Below are 15290 nucleotides of genomic sequence, written 5' to 3' on the forward strand. Positions count from 1 at the left end.
TTTCTTTCTTATGTGAAGTCCTTATTGTGTTTTTGTATTGTGTTTTTTTTTTGTATTGATTTCACTATTTTTTGGGTAATTTTTTATGTCGGTCCTCCATCTGTATACCTCCACAGTAGTCTAGTTCTCTCTAGAGGGTGGGAATTTTCAACATACAGCATTTCTTTATGTATATTTGTAAATGGAAATCTTACACCTTTTTTTTACTGGAAAGAAATGTCACTTTTATAAAAAGGATATTACTAATATAATACAATAATTTGAATTATTACTTGTTTAAACTAAACATGTAATAATTCAAATTATTTTATTATATTAGTAATATTCCTATTATAAAAGTATACATATGTCTGATGTTGCCATTCTGTATGTTGAGTTTTAGTTGCCTGTATAATGATTTAACATAAAAACCTTGTGCATTTGTGTATTTATTGCCCCTATCTATTCTGTTTAATGATATTTCCATATGAAAACCCATGGTTATAATTATAATTATTCATAAGTATACATCTCATTTGTAGAGGGAAATCTTGTACCTATTTTTAATTATTATTATTATTATTATTACCTAATATTCTATTTTTTAGAACATAACATAATTATTAATAAGTATGCAGTGTCATAACTACATCTCCAGCGTTTATAACAAACCAAACCGTTTAAAAATCGGTTGAAAATTGTATAACTAAAGCTATAACTTAACTATAAGTTATAGTTAATTAAAAAGTACATGTTCCACTACCAACACAATGTTATGGGTGAGCGAGCTGCCTGTGGCAAGATGGCCGCCATGTGCGGACGTTCAACTCCATTGGCCGGCAACGCGGACGAGACATCTAGTGTTTATATATATCTATGACTGTCACTACTGGTTCCCATTGAGCTAGATGGTAGCGTTCACATCCAACCATCCGTCTGGCTTCCTACCTGGATATTGGAGGAAGTGGAGATGCATCAATCTTTATGTTCAGTCAATGAGTTTGACACTCGACATATTGTTCATACATCATTGAAGATCCCCCTTAATGAAAGTCCAATGTGACGTGAGCAGGATTATATACCCTGAGGTATGAGCAGACAGGGTTGAACAATGGCAGCAGCAGTGATCAGTTAGGGGCCCCTTTACTCCCAGTGGCCCCCCTTGAATGCACATGTTTCCTATTTGATTTCGGTGTTAGCATGATGCTTTAACTGTTCTTCTTGAGACGGATGCATTAAACAAAGGTGTTTGCAGCAGCCGAGCCACAGAGAAGCTCCTCCTGTGTCATCCTGAAGAACCACAGACAGTGTTGAGTCGCCTCTCGCCTGAAAGACAACGCCGTGGGTTTGAGTGCCTCCTGGCGCAGGAAGAGGAAAACGAAGTTGACGCTGGTAGCTTGTAGCTTAGCCATGAAACCCTGCCGCAGCCGAACCTAGCTCCCCGACGCTCAGCGCACACACCCAACAGCCCGACTGGCTAATGTGCTGGAGCTGTTAAACACCACCGGGTCCGATGGTGAGCGAACTCGTGCCTCCATATGGTTTTATCTTTGGGTTTGGGTACATTATTTGGGCGGTAGCATGTCGCCAAGCTAGGCTGCTAACCCTCTGGCTGGGCTCCGTTATGTAGCCACTTCGCTACCTGACACGGCTGACGTTAACGTCAAAACAACGGGTGCTGTCCAGCCGCGCAGTTCAGGGTCGCGTCAGTTCAATGTCAAATCACTTGTTTTGTCTTTGGAAGCTCATGTTGTAGCCTCGCCAACGATACACTGTTCATATACGAAACGCTTAGCTTGCCATGCTAGCTGGAGCTAGCGTTTTGACGTTAGCCAGCTGGTAAGTGATCTGGTCTGTCAGAGAGTAAAGCAGGGACGGGTTTTAAAGTTTTGTCCGCTGTATGCAGTGGAAGCTAACCGTGCGTGTGTTTCTGCAGGTTCATGAGACTGTGCAGCAATGGGTGACATGAAAACCCCCGATTTTGACGATCTCCTGGCCGCCTTTGACATCCCAGATGCCACAGGGTTGGATGCCAAAGAGCCCATCCAGGGGAGTCATGAGGAGACGGAGAGTCAGCTGAAGCACTCGGGGATATGTCTGGACGACGGCCTGTTGAGCAACCAGGCGGTCACCACACCAGAAATACCTGTTGTGAGTGTTATTGTGAAAAACACAAGTCGTCAGGAGTCACTGGAAGATTTTGGTGACAGGCTTCAGTCTGGAGCGGCCCAGCAGAACGGATTCAGGGGGCAAGAGACCTCGATTGACCCTGTTGAAATAACCAACTCTGGCTTCTCCAAAGCCCTTGCCTCCGCTCTGAACGGGGAGAGTTCAAGAGAGTTTATCGGAAAGGCGCCTGCTCAGGCCAAACCAATATTTTCCCACTCACTTTCTAATTTTAGCCCCATTTCCAGTCCCGAGTCTGAAGACACTCGGTGTAGTCGCGATGAAATGCATCCAAAACAGGAGAGACCCTGTTTCCCAGAGGCTCCGGTATTGGTGGAGCCTTCAGTGCCAGACATTCGAAAGAGTTTGGACCTCAGCATGTTTGATGACTGTCCAAAGGACTGCAATATTCCCAGGAACACTCAAAGAGGCGGAGCTGATAGTAGCAGGAGTGAGGAGCTGTCGGACATCTGTGGCAGCAACGAAATAGATGTAACACCTAGAGTACACAGTGCACTTCCCCCGCTAAGCCGTAACCAGAAATTTATTGAGACCAACTGCAATTCTGGAACCACGAGGGATGTTCCCACCTCTTATCCTCTTGCTAAATCTCAGCCATCTAAATTATCCTCTTGCCTGGAGGCTTTGGTCGCCCTGAATGCTAGAAAAGATCCCAGCGAGCCGACAAATCCCAGAGAGAAGCGGTCAGCCCACAACGACTGCATGAAAGCCAGCCCCAAGGTCCCCATATCCCCACTGAGCCCCAGAAGTCCACTAGAAGCTGTGAAACGTTTAATGAAACCCCCCGATAGCCCCATGAGCATCTGCAGTGATAGCAGTGGCAAAGCATCTCCCGCAGTAACATCTGAGTCACCCCCTGTCATACCCAGGGTCCGAATTAAGACCATCAAAACCACAACTGGGCAAATCAGGCGCACAGTTACCAGTGTGCTGCCTGATTCTGAAACCGATGAAGTTCATTCTACATATGAATCCTCTCCGTCTCAGAGTATGATTAGTGAGGACTCTTACTGTAACATGTCGCCTCATCAGTCTCGGAGTGCGGCTGCTGATGTCGGAATACAGAGTAAAAGCTCCACGACTAGTGCATCTTCACCAAAAGTCTTACACAAGAAACCCCAAGCAAACCCCAAAAGGTCAGGCACAAAACACTCCACCACAGCATTTCATAATACTGGCAGTTCTGTCAAAAGATCTGGTGCACATCAGGGGCCGAAACCAAAGAGAGTGGCCGCCACAACAGGCCACACAACCAGCACAAGCTTCCTTCCCAAGGCAATGCACTTAGCTAGTTTGAACCTGGTCCCTCACAGCGTGGCCGCTTCAGTAGCTGCACGCTCCACCTCTCACCAACAAAGCCAACACACACTCTCCTCCACAGTGGACAGCACAGTCCCGCTGGTGCATCAGGTCAAAACAGCCAAGCCTAAGCCTCGCACGTCCATTCCTAACACAGCAGCAGGAACCTTAAACAGACTTTTGAACAATGCCAACCCTGTGCCTACGTACGTGCCCAACCTGAACCCCCCTCCAGAGAGCAATATCAACCTACCGCCACGCGGGTACTGCTGCCTCGAGTGCGGCGACTCCTTCGGAGTGGAGAGGAGTCTTGCGTTTCACTACGGCAGGAGGAGCGTTCACATTGAAGTAGGATGTACGCACTGTGCAAAGACGATGGTGTTCTTCAACAAGTGCGCCTTGCTGGCACATGCCCGGGAGCACAAAAACAACGGCATGGTGATGCAGTGCACGCAGCTCCATATGAAACCCATAGCAGAGGAACACATGTTTGCCCCCCTGAGCACCGAACCTGTGAATGGCGACTCGTACGCCACGCCGTCGCCCTCAGCTAAGATCCAACCTGTGCTGCCCTTATATCCAGACAACGTTATTCGCCACAGACTCCGATGCTTGGAGTGCAACAAGCAGTTACCTGACCACAAAGCACTCGCAGGACACTACCAGAGACCGTCAGAAGATGCGGAGGAACTAGTGAGTTTCAGCAAAATATTTAAGGCTTTTAATGTACATTTCAAATTCTTACACTTCTCTCTTGTTCCTTTTTTTTAACACAGACGTGTAAGGTTTGTTCAATGCTGCTACCCAACAAGTGTAGCTTCAAAGCTCACCAACGCATCCATGCACACAAATCCCCTTACTGCTGTCCTGAGTGTGGCGCCCTGAGTCGCTCCGCAGACATACAGAAGCACGTCAAGGAAAACTGTCTGCACTACTCACGCAAGGCTTGGTACAAGTAAGCTTCCAAATATGAAATGCTTCATTAAAAGGTCTCATTCAGAACAGTTTTACGGAAAAGTGGCATTATGTTTCCTCATTTTCCCCCAGATGTCTTCACTGTGAGATGGTTTTCAAGACCTTTCAAGGACAAAAGACTCACATCGCAGAGAAACACTGCTCGGTCTTCTACAAGTGCCCCATGTGTCCGGTGGCCTTAAAGACGTCTGACAGCTGTGAACTGCATTTGAAAAATAAACACAGCGGTAGCAAATCAACTCCTCAGTAAGTTAGCGACACATGACCTGACTTAAAAAGAAACATTGTACATTTTGTTTTACAGTTTATTTGAATGGTATGCTCTTTGGTTTACAGGTTAATCTTTAAGTGTTCTTGTGAGACCATCTTCAAGAAAAAGCAGTCGCTGATTCAGCATTTCCATCAGAACGCTCACAAGCGTTCTACCTGTGTGTTCAAGTGTCCAGAATGCAACTCAGTGTTTCCACAAAAGCAATTATTAATGCAACACTTCAAGGTTTGTTTCTTTGTACATTTTAAATTAAGACTTACTTTCCTTATTCCCATGAAAATTGTACATTGAAACTGTGCATAAAAAGTGACATTAAACCTGAACCTTTGGACGCATGATCATCTTGCCAAGCAAAGCTCAGCTTCTGCTTTTTATTAGGATTTAAAGGCTAGTGTCTCATGTCTCTCATGTAATAGTAACATATTGAGATTTTCACCTCGGACTGTTTATATTTTCTGTTCTTCAGAGTGTGCACGTTGGAAACACGACGACAGAGAAGAACAGACAATCTGACAAGACAGATGCCCAACAACAGAAGAGCCACAATCCTGTCAAACCCTCAGAGAATCCCAGAAAAAAGGCTGAGCAGGACAGCAGACCCCGTGTGAAGCCCACTGGCTGGACGTGTGGGGAGTGTCTCCAGTGGTTCCCCGAGAGAGAATCCTATGTTTCTCATGCGAAAACCAAACACGGCAAGGTAGGCGATCATGAATTTTATATTCCATAGGTCCAGTGACAAATAAGACCTCTTATCTTCATATCAAACATTAAACTGGAATGGCACTGAGTAGATGCCTTCTCCAAGGCCCTGCTCTCCCCTTAAAATCTATCAAGCTGCACCAAATTTCAAGCACTCATAGTTATCAATCCCATGAATATCCATTGCGTCATTTTTTCAGCAGCATCCATTAATTATGCCCTAAGAAATCGGGGGGGGGGGGGAGAAACGTCTAATATATTCCTGGATCCCAACCCCTTCTTCTGGATCCGCACCAATATTTAAATGGTTCTGTATGACCCATGTTTCGTCATCCACCAAGTGCCATGGAAATTGGTTCAGTAGCTTTTATGTCATCCTGCTGACAAACGAACCAATGGACAGGGGTGTAACCAAACAATTATTCTGTCAGCAGACAGACAAAACACCATCGGATGAAAACCTCCCATCTAAACTAGTCTGAACAAAGCAATGAATTCTGCACTTTCCCTCTGCCTACTCTTCATGTAGTCTACCTGAAAACGGTATAAAAATAAACCAGTCCAATCGTTTGAGTGGTAATTCTGTAAGTCGTCCTGATTTAAACTGTGAACTGTTTTCCATCCCAGTTGATTTGGCAACGCCTGTAAATAGAAAATGCAGTTTAATACCACAGCTCTCAACATCCTGGAGGTCAGCAAAGCAAACTGGTGTCATTTTATTAAAAGAAATCAGGAAATAATTGGCTGTTTCTAGTGATCGGTTAACAACCTCGATCCTATTATGAGTCTGTAGTGAAGGGAAGTAGCTACTCCGCTGAGAGGTTGAAGTGTCTCCTCTAGCTCTTCAACCAGTGACCCATAGTGGCTTCTTCTTCTTGTTCCTTTACGCCCTGCAATATTTCAAAGAGCAGAAAATGAAATGAAACCCTTTTTTTTTTTTTTTGGAAATGTATATGAACACCGAATACACTGAGCATACATTTTAACAGACATATCCATTTTTTTTTTTTTTTTTTTTTACATACACATACAAACAACATCCCACCCACCCCACCCACTTGAACATGTAGTACACACACCTAGAATAGCAAAAAAAGAAGATAATAGGTAAAAAAAAAAAAAAAAAAAAAAAAAAAAATATATATATATATATATACAGTGCCTTGCATAAGTATTCACCCCCTTTGGACTTTTCTACATTTTGTCATGGTATAACCACAGATTAAAATTTATTTCATCGTGAGTTTATGTAATGGACCAACACAAAATAGTGCATCATTTGGAAGTGGGGGGAAATATTACATGGATTTCACAATTATTTACAAATAAAAATCTGAAAAGTGTTGAGTGCATATGTATTCACCCCCTTTACTGTGAAACCCCTAACAAAGATCTGGTGCGACCAATTGCATTCACAAGTCACATTTGCAAGTCACATAATTAGTAAATAGGGTCCACCTGTCTGCAATTTAATCTCAGTATAAATACACCTGTTCTGTGACGGACTCAGAGTTTGTTGGAGATCATTACTGAACAAACAGCATCATGAAGACCAAGGAGCTCACCAAACAGGTCAGGGATAAAGTTGTGGAGAAATATGAAGCAGGGTTAGGTTATAAAAAAATATCCAGAGCTTTGAACATCTCTCTGAGCACCATAAAATCCATCATATGAAAATGGAAAGAATATGGCACAACCGCAAACCTACCAAGAGGAGGCCGTCCACCCAAACTGAAGAGTCGGACAAGGAGAAAATTAATCAGAGAAGCAACCAGGAGGCCCATGGTTACTCTGGAGGAGTTGCAGAGATCCACAGCTGAGGTGGGAGAATCTGTCCACAGGACAACTATTAGTCATCTACTCCACAAATCTGGCCTTTATGGAAGAGTGGCAAGAAGAAAGCCATTGTTGAAAGGGATCCATAAAAAAATCCCGTTTGGAGTTTGCCAGAAGCCATGTGGGAGACACAGCAAACATGTGGAAGAAGGTGCTCTGGTCAGATGAGACCAAAATTGAACTTTTTGGCCTCAATGCAAAACGCTATGTGTGGCGAAAACCCAACACTGCCCATCACCCTGAGCACACCATCCCAACAGTGAAACATGGTGGTGGTAGCATCATGCTGTGCGGATGCTTCTCTTCAGCAGGTACAGGGAAACTGGTCAGAATAGAGGGAAAGATGGATGGAGCCAAATACAGTGAAATCCTTGAAGAAAATCTGATGCAGTCTGCAAAAGACTTGAGACTGGGGCGGAGGTTCATCTTCCAGCAGGACAATGACCCTAAACATACAGCCAGAGCTACAAAGGAATGGTTTGGATTAAAGAATGTTAATGTCTTAAAATGGCCCAGTCAAAGCCCAGACCTCAATCCAATAGAGAATCTATGGCAAGACTTGAAGATTGCGGTTCACAGACGGTCTCCATCCAATCTGACTGAGCTTCATCTTTTTTGCCAAGAAGAATGGACAAACCTTTCCATCTCTAGATGTGCAAAGCTGGTAGAGACATACCCCAAAAGACTTGCAGCTGTAATTGCAGCGAAAGGGGGTTCTACCAAGTATTGACACAGGGGGGTGAAGACTTATGCACCCAACAGATGTCAACTTTTTGTTCTCATTATTGTTTGTGTCACAATAAAATTTATTTTGCACCTCCAAAGTACTATCCATGTTTTGTTGATCAAACGGGAAAAAGTTTATTTAAGTCTATTTGAATTCCAGTTAGTAACAGTACATAATGGGAAAAAGTCCAAGGGGGGTGAATACTTATGCAAGGCACTGTATATACATATATATTCTGTACGCTACTTGATATAGGGTCCTAGTGCAAGAAATATTGCTATGGGGTATCAGGTATAGTTTTGAGTTTCCCTATGTATTTCAAAACCGGATCCCAGGTGGAGTAGAAATTGTCCCTTGACCCCCTAAGTGAGTATTTAATTTTCTCTAATTGTATAAAGTGCATCAGGTCACACATCCACAAAGACGCTTTGGGAGGGTTTTTTGATTTCCAATGTAATAATATTCTTCTGCGTGCAAGCAGAGTCACAAAGGCCAAAATGTTTTTATAACTTTTCCTTACTATAGAATGTCTTCGGTCTGTGATACCAAATATAGCTACTGCTGCATTGGGTTGGAAATCAGTATTGAGCGCCTCAGATATTGTTTTAAAGATCATAGACCAGTAAGTGACCAGAGGAGGGCATGACCAAAAGATATGGGTTAAGTTGGCAGGGGTGTGATGGCATCTGTTACAACTAGCATCTGAATTAGGATATATTTTAGCTAATCTTGCTTTGGAAAAGTCAATCCGGTGTAGAACTTTAAATTGTATTATACTTAATTTTGCACAAGAAGTGCTGTCATTCACTCTTTGTAAAGCACAGTTCCACATGTCATCTTCCATGTCTTCCCCCAATTCATCTGCCCAGTCCGCCCTTATCTTTGCGATGGTTATGGTTTTAAGAGAAGCTATACAATCATGTATTCTAGAAATGAGCCTTTTTGAATTAAACGGGGATTCCAGCATATCATCTAAGCCAGACATTGAAGAGAGAATTGGAAAGTTGGGGTCATGGCTCATAAGGAAGTGGCGTGCTTGAAAATATCAAAATAGGCTAGATCGAGGAAGGCCAAATTTTTGTGATAAGTCGTTAAAGCTGGCAAATACATAATTTATGTACATATCTTTAAATTTAGAAATGCCTTGTCTTCGCCAAAAAGAGAATGTAGCGTCTATTTTAGCTGGGGGGAAGAGGTGGTTATTGCATATAGGGCTTAAGCTAAGAATTTGTTTGAAACCAAAGTACCGTCTCAATTGAAACCAGATCTTCAAAGTATTGATGACAATTGGGTTGTTTGTGAACTGGGAAATAGAAACGGGGAGACTGGAAGTGACCAGAGCCGTGAGAGATGTTGAGATGCATGATGTAGCCTCATAGTGGCACAAGTCTGTGTCTGGAGTATGAAGCCAAAACATTATTTTTTGAACATTTGCAGCCCAGTAGTAGTAGAACAGATTAGGAAGAGCTAGGCCTCCCTGTAATTTAGGCCTCTGTAGAAGCTCTAAACGTACCCTAGGGTTCTTGCCATTCCAAATAAAAGAAATAAAAGCGCTATCAATACCTTTAAAGAAAGACCTAGGAAGGTAAAGTGGGATACATTGAAACAGGTAGAGGAATTTGGGGAGCACACTCATCTTGATGCAATTCACTTTACCTGCCAAGGACAATTGAAGTGTTCTCCATTTCTTTAGATCTAATTTGACTTTATCAAGTAGAGGAGCAAAATTTTCCCGATAGAGGTTTTTCATATCTCTAGTTATGTTAATGCACAAATATTTAAAGACGTTACTAGACATTTTAAACGGTAAAACATTCTCCTGAATTTGAAGAGCCAAGTTGTTAACAGGGTAGCATTCACTTTTACTAAAGTTCAGTTTATACCCGGAGAATTTACCAAATCTTAACAGAGCATGGAGGATATGAGGTACACTAAGAATAGGGTCCGAGACAAATAATAGTAAATCATCGGCATATAAGCTTAGTCTATGCTCTTCTCCTCCTCTAAAAATTCCACTTATTGATGGTAATGATTTGAGTGAAATGGATAAGGGCTCTATGGCCAAGGCAAATAACAGTGGACTAATTGGACATCCCTGACGGGTCGCTCTCGACAGGGTGAAGTACTGTGATTGCCTGCCGTTTGTAACCACAGAGGCCTTGGGTGAGCTGTAAAGAAGTTTAATCCATGAGATAAGATTTGGACCATACCCAAATTTCTTTAAACACGTGAATAAATATTCCCACTCAACCCTGTCAAAAGCTTTCTCTGCGTCCAGCGAGATGACCACCTCAGGTACCCCATTGGACGCAGGGGAGTGAATAATATTCAAAAGCCGTCTGATATTTGTAAATGAGTGTCGACCCAAAATGAAACCGGTTTGGTCAGCAGAGATCACATCAGTCATTGTGGTTTCTAGGCGTAGGGCAAGAGTTTTAGCTAGGATCTTCACGTCACTGTTTAGGAGGGAGATGGGTCGGTATGAACCACATTCTGTATTCTCTTTACCTGGCTTAAGCAGGAGAATAATCGATGTCTCAGTGAGTGTTTGTGGTAATGACTCAAGGGATATAGAATCCATAAACATTTCAAGAAGAATTGGGGATAGTTTCTTAGAAAAAGTCTTAAAAAATTCTATTGGATAGCCGTCGGGGCCAGGTGTCTTACCACTTTGCATTGCCATTATTGCGTTAATAATTTCAGAAAGTTGCAATGGGAGTTCGGTCTTTGTCTTATCCATTACCTTTATGGAAGGAGCCTCGAGATCGCAAAAGAAATGTTCCATATCAGTTCTATCACTGGTCGCCTCTGATGTATACAGGTTAGAATAAAATGAGGTGAATGTTTCATTAATTTCTCCCGGGTCAATAGTTAAATCACCATTTGGTTTCCTTATTTGTGAGATTTGTTGAGAAACAGATTGGGACTTAAGTTGGTGTGCTAAAAGACGGCCAGCTTTTTCTCCATGCTCATAGGCATATCCACGTGATTTTAACAAAATTTTTTCTGTTTTACCGGTTGACAACAGGTTGTATTGAGTTTGAAGGTCAAGCTTTTTTTTATAGAGTTCAGGGGATGGAGACGTAGAGTACTGAGAGTCTACTGTGCTTATTGATTTAATAAGCTGGTCTTGTTCAAGTCTACGCATCTTATTGATTCTTGCTGAGTATGATATAATCTCACCTCTGATCACAGCCTTCAGTGTCTCCCAAAGCAATGAGGAGGAGATGTTATCTTTTTTATTGGATTCTATAAAGTTATCAATTTCCTTGTTTATCAAATCGCAAAATGAACTGTCAGCCAGTAAGGTTTTGTCTAATTTCCAAGGAGGGCGTTCCGAATTGTTAGGAGGAAACACAAGATCTAGTAAAACTGGGGCGTGATCAGATTCAACTATGGTTGAATAATCTGCATTTGTGACAAAGGGAAGAAGGTTTCTATCAATAAAAAAATAGTCTATTCTGCTGTATGAGTGGTGGACTGGGGAAAAGAAGGAGAAGGATTGACCAAGTGGAAAAAGAGAGCGCCAGGGGTCAACACCTCCTATTTGATCCATAAAAAAAGCTAAAGATTTGGACATTTTTGAAGGGTCTGTAGATTTAGGATTAGAGCAGTCCAATATTGGGTTAATTGTGCAATTCAGATCACCCCCTAAAATTAATTGTTGTGAGTTTATGTCTGGTATTAATGAGAAAACTTTACCCATGAATTTATCATCATCCCAGTTTGGGGCATATATATTAACCAAACGACAGGTTTGTGGAAAAGTAGCCCAGAAACTATGACAAAGCGCCCCTGTGGGTCAGAGATAACAGTGGTAGCACTGAACTGAATTTTTTTATGTATCAATATAGCTGTCCCACGTGTTTTGGAATTGAAACTTGAGTGGAACATATGTCCCACCCAAGCTTTTCTGAGTCTAATTTGATCTTTTAACAACAAATGAGTTTCTTGAAGAAATGCAATTTCACATTTTAAATATTTAAGGTGATTGACTATTCTAGCTCTTTTTACAGGTCCATTCAAGCCTTTTACGTTCCAGCTAATAAATCTTACATCAGTCTTTCTTACATTAGTTCTTTGTTCCATGGTTAATCAGAAAAAGGATAGAATTGCAATAGAAATGAAACCCTTTTAAAGTGAAGTTGCTACAATAGGAAATGTTCACTTTGCCATGTCAGCCTCTTGATACATCATTTTCTCCTGAAATGTTTCCATAGACGTAAACCTATAAAAGTATTTCCGTGGTCTCAGTCACCATTGTATTAGCTCATGCGGTGATAGATTTTTGACTCCTTGGCATTTGCCACTTAAAGCCCCCGACCAGCCGCTCTGCTTTCAGCAGGGCATCATGTATGGTGCTGCAAGGAGAGATGACTTTAGTGAGCCCTGCAGCAGAGGTCAGAGTAGGTGCTGATTGATGGAAGGATGCTGCCAGTGCATTAGACGAGCTGCTGATGTCTTGATTTCTGTTGGGAATTTCAAATTATCCCAAAAAGTTATGCCAAAGTTTCCCCTTGTTGCTAATTCTCAGCTACCTCTTTTGTTTTTAACTTTTTCTACATTACAGTCGGTGAAGAAGTATCCATGTAGACACTGTGAGCAGTCCTTCAACTCTCCAACCAGTCTAAGGAGACACATTCGAAATGACCACGATGGCAAAAAAAAAAATTACACTTGTTGGTAAGATTGTTATATTTGGACATGAACTAATCAGTGTTGTGGAAAATATCTAATGTCCGCTCCTTCTTTATAAATGAAGGTATTGCACGGACACGAAGACAATATTCACCTCGAGTGTGATGTTGAAGAACCACATCAGTCTAATGCACGGAATCAAAAATCCTGATCTTGGCCAGATGCCGAAAACAGCCACCCAGGAGTCCAAAAAGGCTTCGGGCAAGGTATTTGTTTGTTTGTTTGTTTTTTAATCCGAAACAACCCTAAAAATACAAATGTTATTGATGATTTTAAAGTGTGTGACCTCTGTGACTTTCAGGGACTTGTGTCAGAAAGACCGGCTGTTGTCAAACAGGGGAAGCAGGGGCAGGATCTCACGGGGAGTCTCGAGGCTCCGTCAGCGAAGCGTCTGAAATCTCAGTTCCGCTGTTCAAAGTGTGGCTTCATCACAGACGACAGCACACAGTTCCAGCAACATATACCTCAGCATAAAAGTGATGAAAACACTCCCCAGTGCCTTCACTGTGGTCTGTGTTTCACATCTGTGCTGTCTCTCAACAGACATCTTTTTATTGTACACAAAGTCAAAGACAAAGGCCAAGAGGGGATGGGGGACAGAAAGGAGAAGGGGGTGGAGGTTAGGGAGAAGGCGGAGGATAATCGGCCAGTCAGATCTGCAGAGACTGACGAGGTTAATAACTCGTTACCAGAGCTACATGACACCGGACCGTCACAGGCAGAAGAGCAAGCGAATCTGCACTTTGACAAGACCACGGACTGTAATTTAAAACTGAGCTCCCACTCTCACACGCCAACAGTCTCTCTGCGGTAACGAAAACCGCCTCGACACCTCAAGTCTCAGCGGTGTCTTCAGTTTTCCTTGTGAACCGTGTTTTTCATGTAACGAGGGGTGCTTGACATTAATGCATGGAGGTGGAACAGAGAGTCTGGGCCTCTTCGTTTTTTCAAATGGTCTCTCATGCTATTCAGTATATTCAAACAGATCCTTAAACTTTAAGAACAAACCGTATTTTCATAAACGAGAGGACAAAATTAATATTCATATTTTAAAATGTATTTAACTTTGCATGTTGGTATTGTATTCTTCTTGCCTTCCAAGCATACAGCAAGTGCACTCGTATTACAGCTGAAGCCTTTTCTTTCTTTCTTTCTATTTGTTTGTTTGTTTGTTTTCATCCACCCCAACTGGAGACTCAGGAACGTCTTGTTAGTTTTTAGGTCTCGTGTTGGTTGATGTAACAGTGACGGGGTGGATTTTCGCTTTATGTAACCAACGGTAAATTTAAACCGCTTAAGTATTTAACGCTACACATTATTACCTGAATGGGATTCGGGTTGCAGTCTTTATGTTGACCCTATTGTAATTATTTTTGCAGTACAAAGCTATAATTTTAATCGCCATTTATCAGAAAACAGTGTAGTTTGGTATTGGTTTAAAATCAGCCCTTCTGCATTTATTTAACAGTTATTTTTTAACGAGTATCCTGTATGGTCAGCTACAGAAATTAGGCTGTACAGAAGAAAGAGTTCCTAAGAGAAAATTGGATTCTCAAATGATTATTTCTTTTACATTTTTTTTAATGTGTTTGATTTGTGGCTGCATGTGTTGTCCCAGATCTGACCTTTTCTTTTTCTTAAAAAATATGATTTTTGATTTGAAAGAGCATTTAGGGGAAACGTGGAGAGGTATTGTATGTTGTGGCGCAGCAGTATTGAAAATACCTCAAATTACCAGAAGTGTATTTTTAGGCAAGTGAACGGTCGATGTAATGTCAAATCAGGGTACATTGTTTTGGATAATCCAGAGCAGGCATGGAAGTGAAGTGTGGCGGCATGTGGAGACGATGTTTTAGAAATCAGGACCAGGTAACAGGAAGTAATTACTCATAATAATAATGAAAAAACGCATCAGACAAAAATAAATATCATGGTTTCTTCTCACTCACGTCCTGATTTGTAAAGCAGCGCCTTAATGTTTTGTAATGAACACGTGACAGTCCCTACCTCCATGGGAAATGGCAGTGATTGTTAAACGTTGAAAGGCTTTTGAAGAGTCGCAGGTAATCTCAGTGCAATGTAATAATGAGTTTATAAAATGTGTATTATTCCACATTATTCAATTTTATAAATTATTTTGGGAATGATAGTGAGGATATTTGGTCATATTGACTCAACTGGCGAGGGAACTTTTCTATGTAAGTGCTACACAAGCGCTCTTATTTCTGTCTAATCCTTAAATCACCACACTGCAGCTGTCAGTCTGCGCAGGCTGAAAAGAACGATTCTTTTGTAATGCTTGTCGATAGAGATTTGTACTTTTGATACTGTGTACTGTGAGGACTTGTATAGGAAAGTAACATGTGTACATACAGTAGCCAATGAACCCTAGATTCACAACATTTCTTAAGCCATTACATCTGTTCAGCATGCAGTGGCCCATGTGCCTTGCTGTTATGTTTACGTTAAGTACTTACAAATAAATCGGTGCATTTAATTACAACTGTGCTTTGTGTTTTGCTCATGTGTCACAGAACCCGTGTCTGTATTGAACTGCTGCATGCTCGTGAGGAAAGTATCGGTATTTGGGAGTGATAATTAGTGGTTATGCACGGAGGT

At 41.8% G+C, this 15290-nt stretch overlaps 1 protein-coding gene across 1 annotated transcript; it reads left to right on the forward strand.

The window, feature by feature from the left end:
* Positions 1 to 1326: 1326 nt before the first annotated feature.
* On the forward strand, positions 1327 to 15174 carry znf592 (zinc finger protein 592). The gene is made up of 9 exons (XM_053426013.1): positions 1327 to 1495; positions 1916 to 4158; positions 4242 to 4420; positions 4513 to 4686; positions 4777 to 4936; positions 5178 to 5408; positions 12544 to 12656; positions 12736 to 12877; positions 12973 to 15174. Exons 2-9 carry the CDS (start codon positions 1936 to 1938, stop codon positions 13483 to 13485), a joined length of 3735 nt encoding a protein of 1244 aa, XP_053281988.1. The 5' UTR covers positions 1327 to 1495; positions 1916 to 1935; the 3' UTR covers positions 13486 to 15174.
* The last annotated feature ends 116 nt before the right edge of the window (positions 15175 to 15290 follow it).

The sequence above is a fragment of the Pleuronectes platessa genome, chromosome 7 (genome assembly GCF_947347685.1).
Source record: "Pleuronectes platessa chromosome 7, fPlePla1.1, whole genome shotgun sequence".
Classification (NCBI taxonomy): domain Eukaryota; kingdom Metazoa; phylum Chordata; class Actinopteri; order Pleuronectiformes; family Pleuronectidae; genus Pleuronectes; species Pleuronectes platessa.

Coding starts and splice junctions, on each gene's coding strand:
- znf592 (XM_053426013.1), top strand. CDS start 1,936: ATGGGTGACATGAAAACCCCCGATTTTGACGATCTCCTGGCCGCCTTT. Junction 4,687..4,776: donor GGTAGCAAATCAACTCCTCA/GTAAGTTAGCGA, acceptor TTTGGTTTACAG/GTTAATCTTTAAGTGTTCTT. Junction 12,878..12,972: donor CCAAAAAGGCTTCGGGCAAG/GTATTTGTTTGT, acceptor TGTGACTTTCAG/GGACTTGTGTCAGAAAGACC.